Source organism: Nerophis ophidion, linkage group LG17 (assembly GCF_033978795.1).
Source record: "Nerophis ophidion isolate RoL-2023_Sa linkage group LG17, RoL_Noph_v1.0, whole genome shotgun sequence".
Lineage (NCBI taxonomy): Eukaryota > Metazoa > Chordata > Actinopteri > Syngnathiformes > Syngnathidae > Nerophis > Nerophis ophidion.
Window position 1 is genome coordinate 8,337,730 of NC_084627.1, and position 23,104 is coordinate 8,360,833.

The 23,104-nt window shown below is 41.2% G+C and overlaps 1 protein-coding gene across 2 annotated transcripts in view; it reads right to left on the reverse strand.

The window, feature by feature from the left end:
• fbrs (fibrosin) overlaps window positions 1-22,856 on the reverse strand; it is a 39,741-nt gene extending 16,885 nt beyond the window's left edge. For both annotated transcript variants that reach the window (XM_061876050.1, XM_061876048.1), the window contains exons 1-11: window positions 21,289-22,856; window positions 9,030-9,197; window positions 8,844-8,870; window positions 8,735-8,764; window positions 8,581-8,629; window positions 6,757-7,081; window positions 6,460-6,695; window positions 6,075-6,376; window positions 5,954-5,998; window positions 5,729-5,830; window positions 2,815-2,898 (exon numbers count right to left, since the gene is read on the reverse strand). In XM_061876050.1, coding sequence (XP_061732034.1) covers window positions 2,815-2,898; window positions 5,729-5,830; window positions 5,954-5,998; window positions 6,075-6,376; window positions 6,460-6,695; window positions 6,757-7,081; window positions 8,581-8,629; window positions 8,735-8,764; window positions 8,844-8,870; window positions 9,030-9,197; window positions 21,289-21,597 — 1,677 coding nt within the window. In that variant the 5' untranslated portion in view covers window positions 21,598-22,856. The remainder of the gene's footprint in view (window positions 1-2,814; window positions 2,899-5,728; window positions 5,831-5,953; window positions 5,999-6,074; window positions 6,377-6,459; window positions 6,696-6,756; window positions 7,082-8,580; window positions 8,630-8,734; window positions 8,765-8,843; window positions 8,871-9,029; window positions 9,198-21,288) is intronic.
• Between the last annotated feature and the right edge of the window lie 248 nt (window positions 22,857-23,104).

The following is a 23,104-nucleotide window of genomic DNA, read 5'->3' on the forward strand; positions in this document are numbered from 1 at the left end:
AAAGCCAGAAATGCAGAAAGAAACACAGACATAGCCATTTATCCATGACGGCAAAGTTATAAGGTTCAATTTCCTTTAACGTTCGATTAATTGACTTACTTCAGGTTGAATTTCCTTTAACGTTCGATTAATTGACTTACTAGCAGCCCAGGACTAGAATTGTAATACATTTTTAAAGCCTCTGGACATACAATTTAAATCTTTTTCGTGCAATTTAAGGCCTTCATTTTCACAAATTCCATTTGATTGACTTTTAATGCTTTTTGATGACCCCTGAAAACCTGGTATATGTCAGTAAATACTTAGACAAGGCTTTAAGTTGTTTTTTAACATTATGATTTAGGAAAGGTGGGACCTGTAATGACACAATGTTTGATGTTGTGTTTAATTTATCATCAAAAACTATACAACACGTTTACTATGCGTGTCTAAGAGGAAAATCGACATTTGCATTTCAAAATATAAGAAATCTCCTGGGAAAATTGGCCAAAATATGACATTTCCCTACATCACAATAACTCATCTACTCCATTTTTTATAAACTTTTATAACACTTGATGGATTTAATACATTGTAAGGCTTCTGAAATATTGTCAACATTTCAAAAATATTCTGGGCTCCTTAACGTCGATTATAATTGAGATTTCTTCCTGGATAGATCGTACTTTGTTGATTCCTTCAGGAGCGTTCCCTCAGGAAAATTAAAATGATGTTACAGAAAGTATGAGAATGTGTGAGCTGCTGCCTGCTCTTCTTTACTTATATAATCATCTCATATTTGTCAGGATATTTACACAAAGTTTGTAATCTTGGCAGATATCTTTTCTGTTTCCATTTGATTAAATCCCGGAACATGAAACTGGTGGCGCTCCTCTAATGAGCCCACACTCCCGAGTATTGCGGACGGAGGCTTGTCGAGCGACCCCATTGCTGCAGTAGCAAAAACAAACCAAACGGGGCTGAGAAGACGCCAGGAAAGAAGGACAAAAACTTGACTTCCCGGCAAAAATAGAACATTTTGTCAGGTAAGCAGAGGAGACGCACTGTTGGCGACCAGCACTGCAAGGAGAGGAAGTGGGCCACGGGCCGACCGCAGAATAATTCAGATATCAAAAGATATTTGGGAAGAATTATCGACAGAGTAATTTTCATTCTTCAATGACTGAAATAAAAAAGGGTAGCTCCAGCATAAAGCAACATTTTCTCATGCAGGACAAAAGTGCTAGTCATTGAGCGGGGGCTATTACTATCTACTTCACTAATTATTCATTTTTTTAACACTAACTTAGGGTTGTACAGTATACTGTTACTAGTATAGTACTGTGGTACTAATGAATGAAAAACAGTACTATACTCATTGTGAAAAGTACCGGTTCGCCATATTTATTTTTTACAGACATGACGATGCGTCGTGGTCACGTGGTGACATTGCTGTTTTGACTAGCAGAGGAGCGTGTTTGGCAGCGCACACACACAGAGTACTTACAAGCAGACACAGTGTGCAGACAGAAAAGGGAGAATGGACACATTTTGGCATAAAAGCTAAAGATAAAGGTGAAGTTATAACACTGAAACTTTAAGAAATGGCTAGCTAGTTAGCGGCTAATGTCCATCCGCAATCGGCTGTGTTTTAACTACTTCTAAATCACTAATCCTCGCCTCCATGGCGACAAATAAAGTATGTTTTTTACCAGTACTATTATCACTGGAGGACGAGGAATAGCTAAACATGTTTCACTACACACCGTAGCTCACTGGCGTCACAATGTAAACAAACGCCAAGGGTGGATCTACACATGACATCCACTGTAATGATACCAAGTACAAGAGCGTATCTAGTCGATACTACTATGATTACATTGATATTTTTTATCGTCACAAAATCTTTTTGTAAATTCATATTATTGTCATAAACGTCACTGGACACATGAGGACTTGAATTATGAGCAATGTATGATCCTGTAGCTACTTGGTATCGGATCGATACCTACATTTGTAGAATCATCCAAAACTAATGTAAAGTATCAAAGAAGAGAAGAATAAGTGATTATTACATTTTAACACAAGTGTAGATAGAACATGTTGAAACAGAAAATAAGCAGATATTAACAGTAAATGAGCAAGTGGACTAATAATCATTTTTTACAGCTTGTCCTTTATAACTTTGACAAAATAATGGGTGTATAAATGACACAATATGTTACTGCATACGTCAGCAGACTAATTAGGAGTCTTTGTTTGTTTACTTTCAACTAAAAGACAAGTTGTCTAGTATGTTCACTATTTTATTTAAGGACTAAATTGCACTAATAAACATGTTTAATGTAACCTAAGATTTTTTGTTAAAATAAAGCCAATAATGCCTTTTTTTTTATTTAGAAAAGAATCAAAAAGTATCAAAATCTATTAAAATATATTTTGGTACCGGTACTCCTAGGTTTCTTATTGTATCCCATTATGTTGAGATTTTTCTTGCCCTAATGTGGGATCTGAGCCGAGGATGTCGTTGTGGCTTGTGCAGCCTTTTGAGACACTCATGGTTTAGGGATATATAAATAAACTTTGATTTATTGATTGATTGATACTAAAATATTGGTATTGAGCCAACCAAACACTAAATACTGGTATCATATGTGTATATATTGCACTTGCTGATGTGAAAAAAAAAAAATGCAGATACCGATTTAAAAAAAAGGCCGATAGCGATATACGTCCAAACGTCAAATATGGGCGCCAATAATCGGTCGATCTCTAATTTGTGTTGCATGGCGTACTCCAGCAGTGGTGCAAACTTTGTGACAGTGCTGCCCTTACCCGGGGGTCTTTTGGCTGCAGGTGGTGAGGAACCACCCCGAGGCGAGCGCTCAACTCCGGACCGGTGCCCTGAGGAACAAGAGGCTGTGACACACACGCACACACACACACACGCACACACGCACACACACACACACAGGGCGTCAGTCAACTCAAGGCATCCCCACTTGCACTGCAAGTGATAGCTAAGTGCAGGTGAAAGAAAAGATCACATCCTGACGAGCGATACGATCACAGAGGGACTGGTGGAACCGTATTACACTTTAGCAGGGGTCGGCAACCTGCGGCTCTGGAACCGCATGCGGCTCTTTAGCGCCACAATAGTGGCTCTCTGGAGCTTTTTCAAAAATATATGAAGAATGGAAATGATGAGGGGGAAAACATTTTTTTGTTTGTTTTAATATGCTCTCTTTTAAAGCTCTCAATTTACCGGTCGATCTACGTTCCCATCCTCACCTATGGTCATGAGCTTTGGGTCATGACCGAAAGGATAAGATCACAGGTACAAGCGGCCCAAATGAGTTTCCTCCGCCGGGTGGCGGGTCTCTCCCTTAGAGATAGGGTGAGAAGCTCTGCCATCCGGGAGGAACTCAAAGTAAAGCCGCTGCTCCTTCACATCGAGAGGAGCCAGATTAGGTGGTTCGGGCATCTGGTCAGGATGCCACCCGAACGCCTCCCTAGGGAGGTGTTTAGGGCACGTCCAACCGGTAGGAGGCCACGGGGAAGACCCGGCTGGCCTGGGAACGCCTCGGGATCCCCCGGGAAGAGCTAGACGAAGTGGCTGGGGAGAGGGAAGTCTGGGTTTCCCTGCTTAGGCTGTTGCCCCCGCGACCCGACCTCGGATAAGCGGAAGATGATGGATGGATGGATGGATAATATGGTTTCTGTAGGAGGACAAACATGCTTAAACATGCTTCACTGATTCGGGTCGGTCGGTGGGTCGGTGGGTCGATGGGTCGATGGATAGATGGATAGATAGATAGATAGATAGATGGATAGATAGATAGATAGATAGATAGATAGATAGATAGATAGATAGATAGATGGATAGATAGATAGATAGATAGATAGATAAATAGATAAATAGATAGATAGATAGATAGATAGATAGTACTTTATTGATTCCTTCAGGAAAATTAAAATTTATTTTAATTTTGGCGAGCGCCGTTTTGTACTACTAATTTTGGCGGTCCTTGAACTCACCGTAGTTTGTTTACATGTATAACTTTCTCCGACTTTCTAAGACGTGTTTTATGCCACTTCTTTTTCTCTCTCATTTTGTCCACCAAACTTCTAACATCAACAAAACTCACAAAGGTGAGTTTTGTTGATGTTATTTACCTATGTGGAGTGTGCTAATCAGACATATTTGCTCACTGCATGACTGCAAGCTAATCGATGCTAACATGCTATTTAGGCTAGCTGTATGTACATATTGCATCATTATGCCTCGTTTGTTGGTACATTTGAGCTCATTTAGTTTCCCTTAAGTTGATTTATATTTCATGACACACTGTCTGTATGTAATATGGCTTTTAATTTTTTGCAGCAACAGACAGATTTGTTTTTGTATTTTTGGTCCAATATGGCTCTTCCAACATTTTGGGTTGCCGACCCCCACACTATAGGAACTGAGCATCAGAGTCAATCCTTACTTCCACCTGTGTATTGTTTCAAAATGCTGCATAAAGCGCACCCTCGTCCAACCAAACTATGCAAAATGCTGTAGTATTTTAAATGTCTTATTTAATGCATAAATTGTTCTTTGATCACAATAAGAAACATATGTTTAACGTATCATAAATGTTTCTGTTAAAATAAAGCCATATAATTAAATTTTTTGTGGTGGCCTTCATTTTGAAAAGTATCAAAATAAAGCCGAATAAACCAAATAGAATTTGTCTCGTATGTTCATCATCTTATTTACAGTCGTGGTCAAAAGTTTACGTACAAGTGTAAAGAACATAATGTCACGGCTGTCTTGAGTTTCCAATCATTTCTCCAACTCTTATTTTTTTGTGATGTAGTGATTGGGGCACATACTTGTTGCTCACAAAATCATTCATGAAGTTTGCTTCTTTTATGATTTTATTATGGCTCTACTGAAAATGTGAGCAAATGTGCTGGGTCAAAAGTATACATACAGCAATGTTAATATTTGCTTACATGTCTCTTGGCAAGTTTCACTGCAATAAGGCGCTTTTGCTAGCCATCCACAAGCTTCTGCTTGAATTTTTGACCACTCCTTTTGACAAATGTGGTGCAGTTCAGCTAAATGTGTTGGTTTTCTGACCTGGACTTGTTTCTTCAGCATTGTCCACACGTTTAAGTCAGGACTTTGGGAAGGCCATTCTAAAACCTTCCTTTTAGACTGATTTAGCCATTCCTTTACCACTTTTGAGGTGTTTTCAGGGGTCATTGTCCGGTTGGAACACCCAACTGAGCCCAAGACCCAACCTCCAGGCTGATGATTTTACGTTGTCCTGAAGAATTTGGAGGTAATCCTCCTTTTTCATTGTCCCATTTAAAGCACCAGTTCCATTTAAAGCACCAGTTCCAGAGCGTAATACTACCACCACCATGATTGACAGTAGGAATGGTGTTCCTGAGATTAAAGGCCTCACCTTTTCTCCTCCAAAGATATCGCTGGGTATTGTGGCCAAACTGCTCAATTTTTGTTTCATCTGACCACAGAACTTTCCTCCAGAATGTCTTATCTTTGTCAACAAGTGTATGTAAACTTTTGATCACGACTGTATTGCATGAATTTTTCTTTGATCACAATAAGAAACATATGTTCAATGTATCATAAATGTTTCAATTAAAATAAAGCCATATAATGACATTTTTTGTTGTGGCCTTTATTTTGAAAAGGATGTAAATACATTTGGTATGGGGACAACACGAGTCTCACCTTTGGCTGGAATGCTCCTTGCAGAGAGCTGAAAGGCCCAGTGGGAGGGATCACGGGCTGGATATTGGGCACTGAGGGTGGCGGCGGGTACTGTGGGAAGAACTGCAACGACACGTGCGCACACACGCACACACAAACACACACACACAAACAAACACACACGCGCTTCATGGTCACAGAGCTGCAAGTAGAGTCAAGCAACAGCAAAATATGTGTGGGACTTACAGGGTGTCGATACAGCCCTTCCATTTTTCCTGGGTACTTATCGAACTGAGAAGACAAAAAAAGCATTGAAAGGGATAAAAGATGTCAACCTTGGGGACGATTTGACAAGGACGGCGCTCACCAGGGGGGGTGCAGAGGCAGTGGGGTGCAGGAAGGGCGTGAAGTGTTGGTGTGTGTGCGTGTGTTGGTGCTGGTGGTTGTGCTGATGGAACTGGAAGGCCAGGGGCTGGATGCTCGGTTGGTTCTGGGAACTTCGGCCCGTTGATCCCGGCGTGGAACTCGACGCCGACGGCCCGCCGGGAGTGGAGCGTCCCGCGGTGCCGCCGCCGTTGCTGCTCTCGGCCCCCGGAGCGCTGCGTCTGCCCTCGCGCTCTTGGGCGTTTAGGAAGTGCGAGTTCAAATTCTGACGCAGCATTTCCTGGTCTGTGGCAAAACACGTTGCAATGTGTTAAAGACAATTTGAAGAACCGACACGATGAGACGCCTGGTGGTGTTTCATGTCGTACCTGCCGCGGTGGAGTGGGAGGGGCCTTGCAGCAGTGGGGGTGGGGGAGGGAGGCCGGGTGAGGAAGTGAACAAGGCGCCGGAGTTGGCTCGAGACGGAGGTCGGAGGGGGCCAGAGGAGCCTGCGCCCCGGATGTAAGACATGGACACACTGGTGGAGGGCGTCGGGGGCCGCATGGAAGATGAAGACGAGGCAACGGATGAAACGGAGGATGGCGGTTTGGCTGGCATGCTGCTCCTAAAGACAAACAGATTGTGTTGGTACCAGTTCACGGACAAAACCTGCGGCGAGCGCTGACCTGCTGTAAAGGGAATGAGAAGGTCCCGCCAAGGTGAGGAAGGGCTTGGGCTTGGACAGCGGGGGGCTGCCGTTGTGGCGGCTGCCGTTTCCGTTCATGGCACCGGGCCTGGGGAGCGGGCCGGCAGCTGTGATCGGGGAGCGGGCCGGCCGGCAGGAAAAGGAGGTAGAAGACGAAACCGGCTCTGGGAAGTGCGGCTCCAGGTTTTTCTCCTGACTCCGCTCCAGGCCCGACACTCTGGGCGTCACCATCAAGCGAGGGACGCCATTCCGCGCCGGCACCGTTGAGCCATTTTTGCTGACAGTTGAGGGCGGGGGCTCCACAACTAAATGACAACGAGCATAAACAGTTTCTCATATTACATGGCGTCACTGAGAGCAGCATCTTCTGTTGATGATGCATTTAAAGGGGTCCTATCATGCAAACATCTTCAGGCATGCGATTTGAACTTCATGAAAAAGACTAAAACCCAGGTACCTGGTCCCCCCTACCCGAAGCTCCTGGTGTTTTAGCAATTGAACATGCAAAAATTTGCTAAAAAATTGAAAAAGGATCAACAGAGTTGACAAATACATTCATCCAAATTAATGACTACGTGTGTTTGGATTTAGATTTATTGGTCCCCGTTGGGGAAATTCATTTTTAGTGCCGTACATTTAAACATACAAACCAGGGGTCACCAACGCGGTGCCCGCGGGCACCAGGTCGCCCGTAAGGACCAGATGAGTAGCCCGCTAGCCTGTTCTAAAAATAGCTTAAATAGCAGCACTTACCAGTGAGCTGCCTCTATTTTTTTTTTTTTTTTATTCATTTAATAGCAAGCTGGTCTCGCTTTGCTCGACATTTTCAATTCTAAGAGAGACAAAACTCAAATAGAACTTGAAAATCCAAGAAAATATTTTAAAGACTTGGTCTTCACTTGTTTAAATAAATTCATTTATTTTTTTACTTTGCTTCTTATAACTTTCAGCAAGACAATTTTAGAGAAAAAATACAACCTTAAAAATGATTTTAGTATTTTTAAACACGTATACCTTTTTACCTTTTAAATTGCTTCCTGTTCTTTCCTGACAATTTAAATCAATGTTCAAGTAAAACATTTTTTTTTATTATTGTAAAGAATTATGAATACATTTTACTTTAATTCTTCATTTTAGATTCAGTTTTTTCGACAAAGAATATTTGTGAAATATTTATCCAAACTTATTATGCTTAAAATTCAAAAATAAAATTTTTGTTCTGGAAAATGTAGAAGAAATAATGATTTGTTTTTGTTAGAAATATAGCTTGGTCCAATTTGTTATATATTCTAACAAAAAATACAGATTGGATTTTAACATATTTAAAACATGTCATCAAAATTCTAAAATTTATCTTAATCAGGAAAATTTACTAATGATGTTCCATGAACATTTTTTTTAATATTTTCAAAAAGATTCGAAATAGCTAGTTTTTCTCTTTTTTTTTTGGTTGAATTTTGAATTTTAAAGAGTCGAAATTGGAAATAAACTATGTTTCAAAATGTAATTGTCATTTTTTTCCTGTTTTCTCCTCTTTTAAACCGTTCAATTAAGTGTTTTTTTCATCATTTATTCTCTACAAAAAAACCTTATGAAGCTACTCAGACTTCAATCAATCATGCTAAGTTTACTTATATAGCCCTTAATCACAAACAATAGCTATGCTTATGATACTTCTCTGGGTTGTTTAAGCAAATTGAAAAGAAAGCACAATTGCTGATGGCTAATTATGCAAACGAGGCAAGGATGTCTGCTCTGTGGGAAACACGTCAGAGTGGGTGCAGCATTTTAACGACAATCTTACCTTTCCTGGTGCTAACTGTGAACACTGGATCCATGTCATGGTCCGAGGCCTGGAAAAGTTCGAAGAGTTGCAATTAAATGTGACTGGAATAACCGCACTAGGAAGGAATCTCAAATGTGATGACGATGACGTCATTAAATAGAAAAGTTCATACCTTGTCTCCTGCATCGCTCTCAGTGTCACACTGAAAGATGTGAGGAACAAAGAAAACGCTCATGACACACCCTTATTAAATATGATTATCATTTTTTACGTATACTTACAATGTAGCCCGTCTCCAAAGGGTGTCCCTACAGCCGAAATAAAAAAAAACTTAATTGTTGCAGTGCTTTGAAATAAAACTCTAAAGAGTAATTCAAAGTTTAAAAGCAGTAATCCTGTCAAGACGCTGATACCAACAGAGCAGCAGACCACTGGATCTATCTGCATGAACAAGTCCGCCATCTCACCTCCATCCTCCTCCTCTTGCTTCTGTTCTTGTTCCAACAGTAGCTGTGAGGAGCGCCTTCCTCCGGCTCGGACAGAGGCCCCCCGCCGTTCTCCTCTGGTCCCCTCTTGCCCTTGTTCCTCCTGCCCAGCATGTCCGTGCGCTGGTTGGGCTTCAAGGAGCAGTCCATCTGACGCACAGAGAGCATTCACAGGTGAGTAGAGGAATCAACACTTGGGCTGGCCGATAAAACCACATCAAGACAGATCGCAATAGACTCGTAATCCATCCATCCATTTTCTACCGCTTATTCCCTTTCGGGGTCGCGGGGGGCGCTGGCGCCTATCTCAGCTACAATCGGGCGGAAGGCGGGGTACACCCTGGACAAGTCGCCAGCTCATCGCAGGGCCAACACAGATAGACAGACAACATTCACACTCACATTCACACACTAGGGCCAATTTTTTTTTTTTAGTGTTGCCAATCAACCTATCCCCAGGTGCATGTCTTTGGAAGTGGGAGGAAGCCGGAGTACCCGGAGGGAACCCACGCATTCACGGGGAGAACATGCAAACTCCACACAGAAAGATCCCGAGCCTGGATTTGAACCCAGGACTGCAGGACCTTCGTATTGTGAGGCAGACGCACTAACCCCTCTGCCACCGTGAAGCCCAGACTCGTAATCCACATCACTAAAAAATGCGTTCCATAAAACTATCCATATTTTCTTTCTTCTTCGTCAGAAGAAACCCCAAGTTGCGATGCAAGGTTGGTTGCAATAACAAAGGCACTCGACCTCTGGTAAGCGATCAACGCAGGAAGTGATCACTGGTCTGTAAATGATGTGTGACAAGACCGCTAATACCACACCACCTTTGCCACGCTCACCCTTTAGAGCACAGCTTTCACTTCCTGCCACTAATCTTGCAGAAAATACTTCTCAGGTTTCTCTATGTTTACATTTTCACAATTTGCACTATTTTCATACACTTTTCACGCATTTCTTACATATTCCTCTTTTGTGCACCTTGATTTTAAGAGCTTATTGTTTAATGTTCAATGTGTTCATATTTCCTTTACATTAATTGATTGGGTGTATTTCATGCTGTTGTTGACATTTCCTTTCCACCGTGATAGCTGAGGGGATTATAATCAGAGGAAGGTCATATTGCAAATAAAAACGTTTACATTTATTTTATTTTTCTCCTTGTCCTTCGTTTCAATGGGTAATAAAAAATATCAACAACTATCAATACAGTTTTCAGCCGTATCGCCCAGCCCTAATCAACACCACTAAGATGTTTGACCACAAATCTAAACAACTTGTTAACACACGTCCATTATGTCCGGGAACCGGTACTGATCCGGGCCGCAAAGGAACATTAAATAATTGACAAACTTCCAGTGGTGGCAGCACTGCTCAAACTGAGCAAAAGGCTCAAACAAGAAATAGGACCAAGTGTACATACATGACCCTTCACTTTAGCGAAGATATGTATAAATAAATAAATATTGTCAATTATGGACTTCAATTCCGGGGGTGTGTGAACATTTTTTTGTCTCCGACAGGGGGCGTGACAGAAAATAATCGAGGACATGTAGTACACATACTTTGATCCCGCATTTGAGTAATTAAAGTCATATTACATTCAAGTATTTGTATTTACAGATACATTTACAAAAGTTTTATAGGAGTCATTAGACCAGTACTTCTTATATAATAGGGTGGGCATTATAAGGTGTCCTGGGGGGGAGGGGGCGTGAGAAAACAATACACAAGTCTTCAGCTAGGTGGCACATAGGCTCTTGTGCCAGCAACTCTTAGTGTGATTTGTACGGACAAATAAATAAATATTACCAGAATCTCATTCGTATTTCAATTTTAGGGGAGAGCGTGAAAAATACTATGTCTTCAAAAATCATTGAGAATGACTGGCTTAGTACGTTAAAGTGCTGTTATTATTGCACATTGCGAGTAGTGAGCATTAACAGATGGGTTTACGCATCGGAAATTGCACAAAAAAAAAGCACACGGAAGTGTATGTATGTGTGCAATACTGCAGAAAATATGAACACACAACTTCCATCCATCCATCCATTTTCTACCGCTTGTCCCTTTTGGGGTGGCGGGGGGGTGCTGGAGCCTATCTTAGCTGCATTCGGGCAGAAGGCGGGGTACACCCCGGACCAGTCGCCACCTCATCGCAGGGCCTGAATACACAACTTTTAGGATAGAAATCAATAGAAATAGAACACCATAAAACTCTAACCTATAGAAATCTATTGGAACTAATGGCTTGTATATCTAAAGTTATTATACATTTATGTCCTCGACGATGACAAATCACGTATTAACCTTCAGATACGTTAGCCAAAAAATAAGCCCACAAGCTATCAAAATTAAGTAAGTCTTTGAGGAGTTTTTTGAAGAGGGGAAAAGTGTCACAAACGTGTTTTGCACTTATATGTTTGCTGGATTGATCCGCCACATCCATCCATCCATTTTCTACCGCTTATTCCCTTTCGGGGTCGCGGGGGGCGCTGGCGCCTATCTCAGCTACAATCGGGTGGAAGGCGGGGTACACCCTGGACAAGTCGCCACCTCATCGCAGGGCCAACACAGATAGACAGACAATTATTCACACTCACATTCACACACTAGGGCCAATTTAGTGTTGCCAATCAACCTATCCCCAGGTGCATGTCTTTGGAGGTGGGAGGAAGCTGGAGTACCCGGAGGGAACCCACGCATTCACGGGGAGAACATGCAAACTCCACACAGAAAGATCCCGAGCCTGGATTTGAACCCAGGATGGCAGGACCTTCGTATTGTGAGGCAGACGCACTAACCCCTCTGCCACCGTGAAGCCACATGTGAACATAATGCCTCCATGAATGTTGGAGACCCTGTACTGACACCTTGGCCGACTTGCAGGGCAGCGGTGATTCCTCGCCCCAAAAGTGCTCCTGGTGGCTAGCGCTTCAGGAAAAAACCAGGGCGCAAGCTGCAGAAGAATTGCTATCTTTAGTACAATCACAGTTGAACACATGTTTGAGGCCTGCATGTGTGCTGGCATCGCCATGGCAACACTGATTGGCTGTAATTAGCTCAAGGCTGATTGGGACCCTACAGGTTAAATCGCCTATTGTATGTATGTTGCCCCTCCGATGTATTAGATGTAAGGAAAATGCTGAGTGAAGCTTTTTATCTAAGAATTGGTGACGCACCAACATTTCGGCCCCTGATTTTAATCCAAAAATGTCATTTTTGGCTTTTGTTCAAAAGACTTGAGACTGAAACAACACTGCCCAAAGCGGACGTTGTGATGACATAAGCAGGAAGCGCACGTTTGTTCAGAGTTCAGTGCAGGCAATAGGTCTGCAGTGTGGGTGTACTTTAAAGTAGCAGTGGAGTGGAAAAACAAGTTGACTTTGTATGCTTGATTGTGTCTATCATTCCCAATCTTTATATAAGATATATGTTCTTTTTTTATGCTTTATAAGTCGTAAAAACATACAAAGTCAGCTAGCAATGTAGTCAATGGGGGCTCTCTATTCTGCCCACAAAACCCTGTAAATAAATATTATATTCTGTATACATATTGTGACCTGAATATTAACCAAATATTAGCAATGCTATTATAAGTGCTAACACAAACAAACTATTTCTTAGTGGTGCAAAAATACAGACAGCTAAGAAGCCCTCTGCTGCTTTACTGTCCTGTCGCCCCCGCATCATCACGTCTTGGCTCATCAAAGTTATTCTAGATTAAAATCATGCCTCTCATCTGGATATTAGGAGGGTCTAGCCATGAATCCAGAAGTTGTTCATCTGTGACATATAGGCATGTGATTTGACCACAATGAAAAAGACTGAAAACATTTCCGGGGGTCTGGGGGACGAAGGCCCCCAGCCAGGTCCAGGGCGGTGCCCTGGTGGGGGGAAAAAGGGGGGCAATGCCCCCATAAGCTCCTGGTTTTTCACCAATTTAACATGCTAAAATTAACAAAGATAGAACCATTTGCAGAAAATAATTTAGTGTTTAAAGACATAAAAACATCATTGATAGAAGATAAATACCCCAATCATCCTAAAGAATCACTGTATATGGTTCAGTCCCAACCGTATTTAGTCACTAATATTTACATCTTGTATTCATTTCACATCCACAGGTGTCACATTGATCAGTGTTATTATCTCCAGTTTATTTACAGTATTACATTACTTCAGTTCACTTCACACATTTACTTGCTCGGAGAGACCTAACATGAGCTTTCCTTGCAAATTTCTGAGCAGCCTGCATTTTCCTTTTGGTCTCTGCTTTTGTAGCTTCTTTTTTGGATTTCACTGCCAACTTCTGCCTCTAGTATTATATGCAAATTTATATCAAATAAATTGTTAACTGGAATCAATAATGCGACTCTTTGAATTTCTGTCATTTCATAATATATTTTCACGTGGCTTTTTATTTTTAGAAAAAAACATTCATATTTCGCAAAGCAATAATTGGTTAATATTTAAAACAAACATGCCTATTTCGCAAGCAAATCTTTTTTTATTTTACCTCATGATTAACTACCCTGTATGCAACTGAAGTGGGTTGTTTGGGTGGATCTTTCCTCTCGATGTCTACAGCAGTTGTGGATGTAAACAAAGGATGAAGTCTGTAAGGTTTAGTCACTTTCGGTTGACAACCAAAAGTACCAGCTAGTGAAAAGTTTGTTTTCCTTGCTTCAAGTTGTTTCATATGTTTTTGGCGTTTCGCATGTACTTCCAAAGCCTTGAAACCTCGTGATCCTTAGTCAATATTATCATGACACCACGTGCACAAAACTTTTCCGGGACGATCGATTTTCCGAATAAAATCGCCGAACAAAGTTGTAACTTCCTTCTTCCCAACAGTGTCAGTGATTTCCCTTTCCATCCAGTCCCATCGAAACTTATGTTTGACATGTTTATCAATTTCTTTTACCCGTGAAGCGTCCTTTCTCTCGAGAACCGACATCGTTTACATTTGGAAAATGGCGGTAACAACGTCATCATTCATAACAGATGTCCTGATCGGTCACAAGGAACATATCGACCAAACAACTACGGCGTAATATAAGCTACGTCTCGAAACAGAAGAGAATTTATTTCCCCCCCCGAGATTAAAAAATACGGAATTCCGACTTTAGACGGACAGATCACATGCCTGGACATACAATGTATACCCGGAGATGGAGACAAACACACACAACCCAAGACGGTGTCTGCAGGGAGACTTTTCCATTTTAGCCCTTCGTGAGCATCATGATTAATTCTTCATATAGGCGGGAAGATGTAAACATCCCATCAGTTGTCATCAAAGTAAGAGCAGACATTGTAGAGTAAGTGATTTTTTGATTATGTTGATAGTTTGTATTTCTTGTTTAGCATGTAGCAATACTGTTAAATGATGCTTAGTGTTTCTCTAAAGCTGTCTCTGCTTAGGATAGTTAAAGTTTCCTCCTGATATTCAGGCTCAAAAATAGAAGTTTCTAGATCATCATTTTTCCCCAAAGTAATCGTTGTTGGTTCTAACAAAGTCTGCATGATAAGCATTGTTGTTGGTGATGAAGGGATCTGCGGTTCTTACCTTTACGTCACGTGATGGCGTGTCTGGATAGTTCATTGTCTCTCAAAATGCCTATGTAATCTCTGTGAATTGATACAATTTTGATCTTATCTATTTACAAACGTTATAAATAGATATATATGATAATAGCTTCAAAATAGAGGCAACTTGTTTTTCCACTCGTTCCATCCATCCATTTTCTACCGCTTGTCCCTTATGGGGTGGCAGGGGGTGCCGGAGCTCTAATGGTACTTTATTATATGAGAAGAAGACACGCTGACAATGGTTTAAGAAACTTGCAAAGTGGATATATACTGTACAGGTCTAATACATCATCTGACATTCTAACATCTCGATCGTTCTGATTAGGTAAACACCACCACACAGAAAAGGAAATGAACTCTGAACGCGTCAACAGCTGCGGCGGATGTTTTTGAAACAGTAAGAAAGTTTCCTAGTAAACCCACCATCTTTTAGCGAGCCTTTCAGTAAAGATGTGAATCCTACAACTCACCATTCAATCCCATTCTTGGGGTGACGATTCGATTCACTCAAACTGATCCTCAGTTTATGCAATTTTATAAAGCCCTTTCCAAACATGGAACAAAGTTCCTGTTGACTTTTGTACGCTCAGCGAGTAAAGAACAAAGATAGCCTGAGAGACATTTAAAAAATGTAGAACGTATTCCGAATCGTAATAAATTATTGTATATTGTTAGAGCTGAATAAGTATTTTCATAATTTGATGACTTTGTTTTTTCTTTGGAAGGTTGACATATATTTCTGCGATTGGACTGAAGACGAAGCGTACTTTTTTATGGAATTTGACCTAGGGACAAGCGGTAGAAAAATGGATGGATGCATGGACAATACCTGCTATTTAAGACAACAACAAACATCTTTCTTTTTTTATATTATTTCTAAGTACGAGATGGCCAACAATGCAGCTAATGAGAGTACACAATTCTGCCCAGAAAGCCCTGGAAAAAACATCTAAAAACCAGCAACAATACTTCATGTACATGTCGATATCTGAATATTAACAAAGTACTAGCAATATTGTTATTACAAGCGCTAACGCAGAGAAACTCTTTTTAGTGCCGCCGTGCTCACAGAGAGCTAATTAGCTTACGTTGCTATATTGACATATTGAGCAGCTGCAACGCCTCTGAGTTGGTAAAAGTTAATTCTAGATTATAAATCATGCGTGGACATAAACCGACAAGTTGGTCAACTTTGACATCCAACTTAGAGCCGCAGATAGTGAGATAAGACAATAAAGAAGCTTGTTTTCGTCACCTTTTTTGAGAGGATTATGATTAATTCTTCATCCAAATGGGAAGATATAAACATCCCAGTCAGTCAGAGCAGACATTGTACAGTAAGTGATTGTTGTATCTTGTTTATAGTTTGTATTTCTTGTTTAGCACTTAGCAATACTGCTACTTGTTGGATCCGCTTATCTCTTAACTCTGAAAACTTACAGCTCATCATCCGTTTATTCATTTATTACATGTTATTAAGAATGTGCCTGTTACAACATTATTTATATATACTTACAGCGTGCGTATAAAAATGTTAATTGAGGCCTGGATTTTATGTCAATCAATACAATGGAACTCTGTCAGTGCCCATACAAATACCAAATTCAGTACCAGTTTTGTTGCCATTACGTCCGGCTAAAATACCAGCCAATAAATATGCGTGGTGGTCAAGTGATGGTGGTCATTTAGCTTTCTCGAAGAAAAAATGCCCTATGCCCGTAATGTTTTCGGCTGTACGAACCGTTTAAATTGCTGAAATTATAACAGTTTTTTCAAAGTTCCTCGAGATGTAATCAAAAACAGCGGAGGAGTGCAAGATTTTACGAAACGACGACGAGAAAAGCAGCTCACACTCCAGTCCAAGGGAACAGAGTGGAAGAATGCGCAAGTTTGGAGTGATCACTTTGTTAAAGGTTTGTTTGATACACTTTTAAAGTTTATTATTTCCCATTGAAGTATTATCTTGATAATATTTGTATTTCCTAAACACGTGTTTGCTACGAGTGTTTTGAAAAGCACCAACTCGGTGAGTCTAAATAAAAAAAATCAAATGTGAGCGAAACCTAAAAGAGTTACGTTTTTACCGAAGACAATAATCATGAATGAATGTTTCAGCATGTACACAATGCTGACAGCTATAGTTAGATTTTGATAAACAATCATAAATTAATCTTTCAGCACATGCACAATGTTGACATCTATAGTTATATTTTGATAAACAATCAGAAATCAATATTTCCGCACATACACAATGTTGACGTTTATAGTTATATGTTGATAAACAATCATAAATTAATCTTTCAGCACATACACGATGTTGACGTCTATAGTTATATTTTGATAAACAATCATTACTCTTTTAGCACATACACAATGTTGACATCTGTAGTTATATTTGATAAACAATCATAAACGACTCTTTAAGCACATACACAATGTTGACATCTATAGTTATATTTTGATAAACAATCATAAATGAATATTTCACCACATACAAAATGTTGACATCTATGGTTATATTTTGAGAAAACAATCATAAATTACTCTTTTAGCACATACAGAATGTTGACTTCTATAGTTATATTTTGATAAACAATCATAAATGACTCTTTTAGCACATACAATGTTGACATCTAGTTATATTTGATAAACAATCATGAATGACTCTTTCATCACGTACACAATGTTGACATCTATAGTTATATTTTGATAAACAATCATAAATTAATCTTTCACCACATACAAAATGTTGACATCTATAGTTATATTTTGATAAACAATCATAAATGACTCTTTTAGCACATACACAATGTTGACATATGTAGTTAATTTGATAAACAATCATAAATGACTCTTTTAGCACATACAAAATGTTGACATCTATAGTTATATTATGATAAACAATCATAAATGACTCTTTTAGCACATAGAATGCTGACATCTATAGTTATATTTTGATAAACAATCATAAATGATTTTTTTTAGTACATACACAATGTTGACATCCATAGTTATATTTGATAAACAATCATGAATGAATCTTTCATCACGTACACAATGTTGATATCTATAGTTATATTTTGATAAACAATCATAAATGAATATTTCAGCACATACACAATGTTGAAATCTATAGTTATTCTGATAAAGACGGGGAAATACACGCTACTCGTAAACGGCGCGTGCAACAACAAAGATGGCAGTAGACACAAAGTTAAATCATTAAATACAACCTGACCCGAGAAAAAACGAGGCATATTCATCCGGGAGAGTCTTGATACCAATGTCCTTGACCCAGACACACACAAATAAGTTGTAGACATTCGTGTTTTTTCCAAGTTTCCATCTGTTTTGTCATGTAAAATGGCATCTGGAGCACATTAGTTTGATATGTCTGGGAACTAAACCGACGTATGAAATCCTTGATATCACTCAACATAGTATAGGGATCTATCCCATTGCATAGTTAGATTTTTTGCTCGTATCTACTTTTTGCAGGAATATTTAAGCCTCTTTTGTACTCAGATAGTTTGCGCGCTGCTTGCTGTACAACAGCCATCTTGGCTTGGTTGACCGCCGCTGGTTTTCACTTCCGGGAAGAAGTCACGTGTCGGAATACAAGCAATAGTGGCAAAAAAATGAGAATTGACCAGCTGTGTGAACAACGAACGCCTTGGTCTTGGTTTCGACTAAGAAATTAGATTTTGGCGCACATCTATTAACAACATGGTAGATAGACTAAGGAGGTCTGTACTCCCTGAATAAACAGGCTATGGATTCGCACTAGCGGCAAATACACAAGAACTAGTGCGGTTCATTTAAGAAGCTTGTTTTCCCCACAAAGCCATTTGGCAGCTTATCAACACCTCCCAGAATGAGAACATGAATAATTGAGGATCAGTGGATGGATGGACGCCTTGGGGTTTGTTTGGGAAGTGCATTGCTTTGTGTGTCTGTGTGTGTGTGTGCTTGTATTTCTACCCTTCTTGAGACATCAAGAATGAAAAGTACCTTCCATATGAGAACTGCTGAATAAGTTACAACTGAAATCATGGTCCCAATAAAGAAAACCGTTGCATCTATTAAAGAGCCAAATACTAGAGTCCGTGAACATTGCTCCAAAGTCAGTACTTTTTGGTTGTTTTAATGTGCATACAAAAGTAAACATTGACAGGTGCATAAGCAGCAATATATGATCAAACAAGGCGGCAGCAAAAAAAGGACTTCCCTAATCTTACCCCAAAACTTGATAACTTGAAGTAAATAATGAAAAACAATTACAAACAAAAAAAATAAATAAATAAACACATGAACTAAAAGAAGTTTTTTTCCCACAATGTGCCGACTTTTTTCTTATAAAATTGGGAACCATTTCTCATATTCTTTCTGTTTCTGTAAAATTGCAATATTTTAGCGTAAAATTATTACTTTATGTAAAACCATTATTTTTAAATGCAAAATGGATACATTTGTCATAAAATTCTGACTTTGATCACAATATTGCTATTTTTTTTGTTGTTCTTGTAAAACAGTGACATCCATCCATCCATCCATCCATTTCCTACCGCTTGTCCCTTTTGGGGACTAAAGGGGTGCTGGAGCCTATCTCAGCTGCATTCGGGCGGAAAGCGGGGTACACCCTGGACAAGTCGCCACCTCATCACAGGGCCAACACAGATAGACAGACAACATTCACACACTAGGGACAATTTAGTGTTGCCAATCAACCTATCCCCAGGTGCATGTTTTTTTGGCGGTGGTCACGGGGAGAACATGCAAAATCCAAACAGAAGGATCCCGAGCGCGGGATCGAACCCAGGACTACTCAGGACCTTCGCATTGTGAGGCACATGCACTAACAAACAACGACAATTTTTTAGAAAAATTATGACTTTTGTCGTAATTTTGCTAAGTAAAATTCTTATTATTATAATATTGGCAAGATTTTTACGTTTTCTTATAAAATTTGGACTTTTGTCAAGTAAAATTACAACTCTTTTCATTAAATTGCTCAAATGTTAAGGTTTTCTTGTCAAATTGAGACGGTTCTTTAGTAAAATTCCAACTTTTATCATAATATTGCACAAATGTTCAGTTTTTCTTGTAAAATTTTGACTTGCGTTGAGGAAAATGACGACTTTTGTGATAACGATGGCAAAATTCTAAGTTTTTCTTGTACAATTGTGACTTTTTTCTTGCGAAATTCCAACTTATTTTTCACAACAAGCTTTTTTTACATTTGCATAGTATGTATATATTATTAATGTTGTAAATACACAAATCTTTATGCATCCAGAAAGGGTGGTTCTAGGCCAAGGGCCGGCAACCCGTGGCTCCGGAGCCTCTTTGATCACTCTGATGTGGCTCACCTGATTACTTGCCGACCCCCCATTTTTCTGGGAGGTTTCCGGATTTCAATGCTTTTCCCTGGAATCTCCCGAGGATAATATTCTCAGATTCCCACCCAGACAACAATGTTGCAGGCGTGCCGTGATAACAATAACATTAACGCTCTCTAGAACATGCCGTCGCGTGGGCCTTCATACCATGCTAACTGAGTGCCGGCTGGTCACATGTAGTGTGCGGCTGCCGTTACCAGGCTCAAGTGACTGTAAGGCATACTTGCTCAACAGCCATACAGGTTACACTGAGGGTTGTGATATAAACAACTTTAACACTCTTACTAATATGGGCCACACTGTGAACCCACACCAAACAAGAATGACAAACACATTTCGGGAGAACATCCGCACTATAACACAACATAAACACAATAGAACAAATACCCGGAATCCCATGCATCCCTAACTCTTCCGGGATACATTATACACCCCCGCTACAACCCCCCTCCGTGCGTCAGTTTAATGTATAATGTAGCCCGGAATAGTTAGGGATGCATGGGATTCTGGGTATTTCTTCTGTTGTGTTTATGTTGTGTTACGGTGCGGATGTTATCCAGAAATGTGTTTGTCATTCTTGTTTGGTGTGGGTTCACAGTGTGGCGCATATTAGTAAGAGTGTTAAAGTTGTTTATTCGGCCACCTTCAGTGTGACCTGTATGGCTGTTGAACAAGTATGCATTGCAGTCACTTACGTGTGTCTGCAGAAGCCACATACAATACGTAAATGAGCTGACAAGCTGTTTGTTACATTTGTAGAGGGTGTTAAGCGCAATGTCATCACAGAACGCCCTTAAAATTGTCATTTGGATGAAAATCAGCAGACAGTTGCCCTGAAATTTGGGAGTCTCCCGGATAAATTGTGATGGTTGGCAATTGTGATGTTGTCAAGCGGCATTCAATTAAAACTCGTGGGCCGTACTAATATTACATTTTCATATAAAAGGTGACACGTGTCTGAAACCCCTGGTTTATACATAGCACAAAGCAAAAAAAACTTTGTTCGCTGTGTTATTTCATTTTAAATTCCAAAAGAGTTTTGTGGCTCCCATTGTTTTCCTTATTGTGTGAAACGGGTCAAAATGGCTCTTTGAGTGGTAAAGGTTGCCGACCCCTGCGCGTTATTCGGAGGTCTCAAGAAGGTGACAAATACAAGAGTGAGTGTGTGTGTGTGTGTCTGATGACCAGGTGTGTGTCAGTGTCAGTCCCCCCCAGCATGACAGCAGGTGTCACAAATTCACCTCCAAAGCCTCCAGGCTGACGAAGCTGGCGATGGCGAAGCCGTCAATGACGTCTTCCTCACAGGACACGGACTCCCTCTTCCTCCGGCGCGGGGGCCTGTGTCGGCCGAACCCGGGTCGGCCTTCGTCGCCGCCGCCCGCCCCGCGGACACCGTTGGTCCCGCGAGCCTCCCGGTCGGAACCCGACGACAGGGACGTGGCTCTCTCCTCCGCCGCCAGGTTCACCCTCCTCCGCCGCCGCTCTCTGTCACGCTGGGACCGGGATCGGCGGCTCTGCCTGAATCCGCTGCTTCGACTCGGGCCCTCCATGTCCGGAAAAACGTCAAGCCTTGTTTTTTTTTTTTGCCCTGTGCAACTCTCAGGGACTTAGTTCGAGTCCCGGTCCGGCGGAAGGCACCGAACCGCGAAGAGACGACACCAGCAGTTAAAATGGCGTTAATGAAACCTATTATTTAGCGTCCGGCAACAGTCTACTGGCATCAGGGACTTTTTGGGGTGTCATTTCAAGAAGTGTCACCAGATGGTTTAGTGTCTCCTAAACAGCTGAAGTTAGCAGGAATATTCACAAACAACCGAATAAGTTAATAAGTAAACAAAAAGGGCGACCCGGGTTGTGATGACGGCCAGGTCAGTTAAATCCTCCTAACGATGGTTAAATGTTGCAAATCATGCATTATTATCATCATAATACGTCCATCGGGATGATTTAATGACACGGTGAGCTAGTTCGGAAGGCCGAGAGTCCAAACAAGGCCGACACAAAGCAGACGAGGCGTTTTCCAAATCATTGAAGAAACGAAACTAAATGTTGTTGACTGATCGCGTCAAACTCGACGACTAGTTAGTGTTAACTAGCAGTTAGCATTGCGGGCTAACGCCATACATCACAATATATTCCGACAGAATAGGATAAACATGTATTTTCGCAATAGCACCGCGCCACTAACAGAAGAAGGCTACACAAATGATGTATAGTAATAATATTCAATAATTGTCGAGGTGTTGACAGTGATGCTCGACTTTGCGTCCATCAAAAGAAAGACGTAACGTTAGCGCTAGTTAGCTACGAGCTAGCGTTAGCATATCCAGCTGTTAGCTAGCGGAGGTTTATCCTTTTTTTTTTTTTCCTCCCAAAAAAATGGAAGGTTCTTCTGACAATCGCTTGTTTAACAGCACTATACTGCTCCTTCACGCACTTAAACGCCTCGGTTCCACCTCCATCACTTGGAAGCAGAATCCGAGGCCCGCCTGTGAAAGCCTCGGTGTGGAGTTCCGTAAAGGCGGGTGTGGGCCGACCCCCGGCGGGCTGGGCAGCTCCTCCGTGCAGCCCTCACTGTTTAGATCCAACAAGTTCTTCCCTCGCCGGCTTGTGTTTGCCTTTCCCCTCCAGGGCCACACCGCGCCAACGTGGACCGGGGGGAGAGGAGGCGTCCCCGCGGCTTCCTTTTCACAAGTTTCCACGGATTTGGGGATTTGTGTTGGAAATGAGGGAGACACAACCCTTGTCAGCGGTGCAGTGCATTGTGTGCGCCCGTCTTCCTCGGCCTCCGTCCTGCCGGAGGCTGCCACGGCCTCCGTTTGTCCACGCTGCCCCCGTGTGGCAAACATCTTAACTGCACGACACCTGCAACGTAATAAAGGAGCTCGGATGGAGGAATGTCTTATTGTGGCGGTCCGCTCTCTGTATGATCAGCGTTGCTGGCAGTAAGTCGGACACGTTTCCAGTGAGGGTTGGACTCCGCCAAGGCTGTCCTTTTTCACCCGTTCTGTTCAGAACTTTTATGGACAGAATTTCTAGGCGCAGTCAAGGCGTTGA